At 45.1% G+C, this 5959-nt stretch overlaps 1 protein-coding gene across 1 annotated transcript in view; it reads right to left on the reverse strand.

The window, feature by feature from the left end:
* Window positions 1-3678: 3678 nt before the first annotated feature.
* Window positions 3679-5959, reverse strand: part of LOC102983468 (serum basic protease inhibitor-like) — a 5999-nt gene continuing 3718 nt past the window's right edge. Inside the window, exon 2 of the mRNA XM_028499560.1 lies at window positions 3679-4060. Coding sequence (XP_028355361.1) covers window positions 3864-4060 — 197 coding nt within the window. The 3' untranslated portion in view covers window positions 3679-3863. The remainder of the gene's footprint in view (window positions 4061-5959) is intronic.

The following is a 5959-nucleotide window of genomic DNA, read 5'->3' on the forward strand; positions in this document are numbered from 1 at the left end:
CTTCCCTGGTGGCACAGCGGTTAAGAATCCGCCTGCCAATGCAGGGGACATGGGTTCAATCCCTGGTCTGGGAAGATCCCACATGCCATGGAGCAACTAAGCCCGTGCGCCACAACTACTGAGCCTGCGCTCTAGAGCCCGCGAGCCACAACTACTGAAGCCCACGCGCCTAGAGCCTGTGCTCCGCAATAAGAGAAGCCGCCGCAATGAGAAGCCTGCACGTCACAACGAAGAGTAGCCTCTGCTCCCTGCAACCAGAGAAAGCCCGTGTGCAGCGATGAAACCAGAGAAAGCCCGTGTGCAGCAATGAAGACCCAACACAGCCAAAAATAAATAAAATAAATAAATTTATCAAAAAAAAGACTATAGCCAAAAAGACTTTTTAAAAAAATGCACACCTATGTTCATAGCAGCACTGTTCACAATAGCCAAAACATGGAAACAACCTAAATGTCCATTGACAGATGAATGGATAAAAAAATGTGGTACATGTATACAATGGAATATTACTCAGCCATAAAAAGAATGCAATAATGGCATTTGCAACAACATGGATGGACCTAGAGATTATCATACTAAGTGAAGTGAGTCAGAAAGAGAAAGACAAATACCATATGATATCACTTATATGTGGAATCTAAAATATGACACAAATGAACCTATCTACAAAACAGAAAGAGACTCATAGAGAGAACAGACTTGTAGTTGCCAAGGGGTTGGCGGGGAAGGAGAGGGATAGACTGGGAGTTTGGGGTTGGTAGATGCAAACTATTACATTTAGAATGGATAAACAACAAGGTCCTACTGTACAGCACAGGGAACTATATTATATCCTGTGATACACCATAATGGAAAAGAATAGAAAAAAAGAATGTCTGTGTGTATAACTGAGTGACTCTGCTGCACAGCAGAGACTGGCACAACATTGTAAATCAATTATACATAAATTTTTTTAAAAAGTGGGTTGGTCAGAAGTGTTCAAAGAAGGAGTTTGGCGTTGGTAGATGCAAACTATTACATTTAGAATGGATAAACAACAAGGTCCTACTGTATAGCACAGGGAACTACATTATATCCTGTGATACACCATAATGGAAAAGAATAGAAAAAAAGAATGTGTGTATAACTGAGTGACTCTGCTGCACAGCAGAGACTGGCACAACATTGTAAATCAATTATACATAAATTTTTTTAAAAAGTGGGTTGGTCAGAAGTGTTCAAAGAACTTCAGCACCATAATCAATGTAGTTCCCAAAGTACCCGTGTTTTTCTTAAGGCAGATACCAGCATCCTATTTTGCAAAGAAAGAAACTGTGGCTCAGAGAGGTGAAGGGAATTGCCCAAGATCACACAGCAATATCCACACCTACTGAAGTCAAATTCTTCTAATTAGTAATAAGTCCTTTTCCATTACACTCTTATAAAAGAATAATTATTAATATATTAAATACATTATTTGTTACAATTTGCAACTTATTTACTACCATTATTGTTATCAGAACAGTCATTCATTGAGGGCTTAGTCTCAACACTTGTGCAAAGCATTTTACAAATATCACATCCTCTTAATTCTCACCATAGTTCTCTGAGATTGATAGAGAAGGAGAAAAGCAACCTCTGATTCGGGGGCTGACCTGGTACCATCACTGGCCTTACGTTCTCCTGATGAATGTAAACATTTCACAAGACATCAACATCAAACAAGACCATTCTGGGACCATGATATATCATGACAAAAATAGGACACTCTGTAATCATGTTTAAACACAGGCAAAACCAACTAAATTATACAAGCCACCCAAATGACCAAGCATCCCCCTATTCTGCCTCATATGAGTGACAGATGCTGCTTTACCAAATACAGCTCTAACTTCTATCTAGTCTTCCCTTCTTAGAGTTAAGATAAAGATACCCATTCGGAGAACTGCCCCACTTCCTGACAGCATTCATCCAGAGGAAAGCCAGCTTCCTGAAACCCTCCCCAAAATCACCCAACACAAGCCCATGTCCTATAAGTTCTTTCTAACATTCTCTTAATAAGATACCATATTGTTTTCCAAGGTGATTGCTCTTCCTTGCTGCAGTGAGTAATAAACCCAACTAGTTCAACTAGGAACGGGAGTGATTTTAGTGGTCTCTGGCTAGAGACATTAACAAGTACAAGCATTATCCTTATTTTATAATTAAAGAATGTAAAGCTCAGAGATGTTGAGAAATTTGCCCAAGACTACAAAGAAGTGAGTAACAGAACCAGCACCAATCTGTATCCTTGTTTATTTAAATACTACACTTGTTGTGGTCCCCGTGACTCAATCTCCTCACCTGTAGTGAACCAGATACTCTCTGTTCTCCAAAGGTACCTCCATCCCACATCTTCCCAGAGGCAGAAATATGAAAACATTGTCAAAGTCACTCTACTTGGGAGAGCTTGGACCTCCTGTGTTAGGAAACTCATACAGCAGTTAAGTGACATCGCTATGTCGCCATTTCCTCCCTTGAAGGATTCTTAGGATGATTAATCGAAGAATGCAGGCAAAATGCTAGCACAGAGACTGGTGCTCAAAAAGGGTAGTTGCCCTTCCTTAACTGAAGTAAGAAGCCCCCTCCCCACATGTGACTTCAGGCAAGGGGATTCCTCGGAAAAATGGACAATTAAGCCACATGCTTCTTCTTTTCTCCTTCTGAGAGTCCAGGAGAGCAACGTGCACCCAAATTTGACCTGGCCCAAGAAGTAAGGGACGAAAGCTTTCATGTTGAGGTGTCTGTCCCGTGGGTTTTTGGGTAGCTTGTGGTGGCCATTAAGAGGTAGATGGTGCTGTAATGGGTGTGCTTCCTATACCTGGTAGGGCCTAGTCTGAGGACAGGAAAAAGGGAGGTGACAACTGCTCTGCAGACTACTGAGAAGGACCACCATTTCCATGGACCCTATTGGTTAAGGTTCTTAGTTGCAAACAACAGAATCCACTCCAGTTAGTTTAATTTGAATATGAATTTATTGGAATATAAGACAGACAGTTTGAAGCCACATATAGGAAAATGTGCAACATCACTGTGAGGGAAAGGGGCTTCTTTATTGAAAAGATCTCTCCCACTGTGAGGAATGTGCATCTGCATTCATTCTTTCCTTCCTCAAGTAATTATGGACTGTCTCCTTCATGCCAGGAACTGTGCTAAGTGCTAGGGATAAAGGGAAGAGTTGTTCTCATGGTGCTTAGAGCCCACTGGATGAGACAGAGCTAAAGCAAGTAGACCCATGTTGGGAAGGAAATAGGCAGGGTTCTGCTGAGGAGGGTGGGGTTGAGACAGACTCAGAGGAGACCACACTGTTTCAGAAGCAGCCACAGCCCAGGCCTGCATGCGTCCTCCTGGAGTTCAGAGTTTCGGGGGAGCACAGTTCGCAGGTCTTCTGCAAAAAGAAAGGAACCTGCTGATTGACATCTCTGAAGCCCCAGACCTGGACACCGCTCATCTTGACAGATCCTAGACTTTCCCAGAAATATGCAGCCAAAGTCCACTCCAGAACTGGAATGACCAACAAGAAGGAAGTGAGTTTCCAAGCCTAGGTGGGGTGCTCAGGAGCTCTGCAGACCTGCTCTGTAGGGTGGCTGACTCAGTGTTCCCATCTGAGAAAAGGGGAGCACGTGAAGAGGCTCAGATTCTCATGATGGGGCTTCTAGGGTGAGCTTCTGCCAAGCTGACCCATGGAAGATGTGCTCAGTGTGCGGTTTCACAGGACATTGCAGCCACTTCTCCTGGGAGGCAGCGAGGAGGAAAGATACTGTGCAGGTGTGAATGGTGCATGGCCCCCTGAGCGCCATCTCTTTCCCCAGCCCTTCCCCTCCCACTCTGCCCCGCCTCCTATCTTACCCTCGGATCCCCGCATGACCACCGCAGATCTTCATGCAGTTCTCTGCAGTCAGGAAGTTGTTCTTCTTCCCAAGGCAGCCGCCATATACAAAGAGGTCACAGTGCCCGGACTTGGCGTTGTAGAAGTACCTGATCTTCCGGGCCCTGCAGGGACCCGTGTAATGAGGCTCCAGGCAGAAGGCAGGCCGAGAAGCTGCCGGAATGGGAGGGGCTCTGAGTCAGTTATGAGGGTGGTCATCACAGCTCGGTCTACAAGGTCAACAACTGAAACCACCAGTTTGCGATAGAGAATGTTAGTGTTCTGGGGGCTGGTCAAATTGAAAAGGCCATTGACAACCTGCTTTCTGGGACATTATTATTAATGTTGCTAGGCGTGACCATGATATGGTAATCATGTAAACGTTTATATCTCCTTCATGAAGTATTTAAGGTTAATTGGTATGATGCCTTTGATTAGCTTCAAACAACTACCCACGTTGAGGCTTCCCTGGTGGCGCAGTGGTTAAGAGTCCACCTGCCAATGCAGGGGACACGGGCTCGAGCCCCGGTCTGGGAAGGTCCCACATGCAGCTAAGCCCGTGCGCCACAACTACTGAGCCTGAGATCTAGAGCCCGCCTGTCACAGCTACTGAAGCCTGTGCGCCTAGAGCCCGTGCTCCACAACAGGAGAAGCCATCGCAATGAGAAGCCCGCGCGCCGCAATGAAGAGTAGCTCCCGCTCACCGCCAACTAGAGAAAGCCCACGCGCAGCAATGAAGACCCAACGCAGCCAAAAACAAACAACAAAAAACTCTACCCATGTCAATTATATCTCAATGAAGTTGGGAAAAAAAAACTCTACCAAGAAAAAGGAGGACACAGGTAAAAAATATTCTCCATATATCAATAATTATTGGAGCTGGTACCTGGGTTTTATAATACTATTCTCTGCACTTACTTGTATGGTAAAAGGTTTCCACCATTAATAAAAAAGTGTGAAGGAATCAGGCTGTAATGGAGAAAGGCATGAAGAAAACATACCAGTGTGTTCACTTTTGTTACGTCATGGGGACTGTATAGATTGAATATTGATACTATATTGATATTGTGATTTATAATAAGAAATATATACATTTGTTCTTTGTCATTTTCCTGGCATGGAGTTCCTAAAAACCTTGGTATTTCTTTTTCTTTTTAAGGAATTCTTTTGTTTGTTTGTTTTGTTTTATATTTATTTATTTTGGCTGTACCAGGTCTTAGTTACAGCATGCAGGATCTTTTAGTTGCAGCATGCGTACTTCTTAGCTGTGGTATGAACTCTTAGGTGCAGCATGCATGCGGGATCTAGTTTCCCAACCAGGGATCGAACCTGGGCCCCCTGCATTGGGAGCACGCTGTCTTATGCACTGGATCACCAGGGAAGTTCCTAAAAACCTTGGTATTTCTTAAATGCTGAGAGCAATAATGGTGTCTTTTGTTATGTGAAGTAGGTGCCTTTTGGGAAGACCCTAGTAACCCCAGAAGGGGCTCTGGTTGCCAGAGGAAACCACTGCCTGACAGGAAAGTTGCAACTTTCATTCCTACTCTCCTCCAAGGCCTTCCATCCACCTTCCCCCAACCCCAAACCTCAGGGATTGGAGAGGAGCTGGAGGTTGAATAGTCACCAATGGCTAATGATTTAATGCATCATGACTAGATAATGAAGCCTCCATAGAAACCTCAACAGAGGAAGAGATTCACGTTATTCAAAAGGACTGGCATCGACCCAGGGAACAACATAGGTACACGTTCCATCATGGCTCACCTGGACCCCTGCAGCAGCCTGCCCATGGGCCTCTGTCTCTGCCCTTGGCCCCCTAGAGGCCACTCTCCGCACTGCAGCCGCACGGATCCTATCCCATTGCTCCCATGACCGGTCCCTCAGTGACTCCCCATCTCTCTCACAGTCAAATTCCGATTCTCATCCTACAAGGCTGGTCAGGACCTGTCCCCATGGCCTCTTTGGTCTCATCCCTTCCCATCTCCCCCCCTCCCACCCACTCAGCTCCAGCCACCCTGGTAATTGCTGCTGCTGGTTCACACCAGGCACGTTCTTGCTGCAGCCTCTGCTCCA

Source organism: Physeter macrocephalus, chromosome 14 (assembly GCF_002837175.3).
Source record: "Physeter macrocephalus isolate SW-GA chromosome 14, ASM283717v5, whole genome shotgun sequence".
In the NCBI taxonomy this organism is placed as follows: domain Eukaryota; kingdom Metazoa; phylum Chordata; class Mammalia; order Artiodactyla; family Physeteridae; genus Physeter; species Physeter macrocephalus.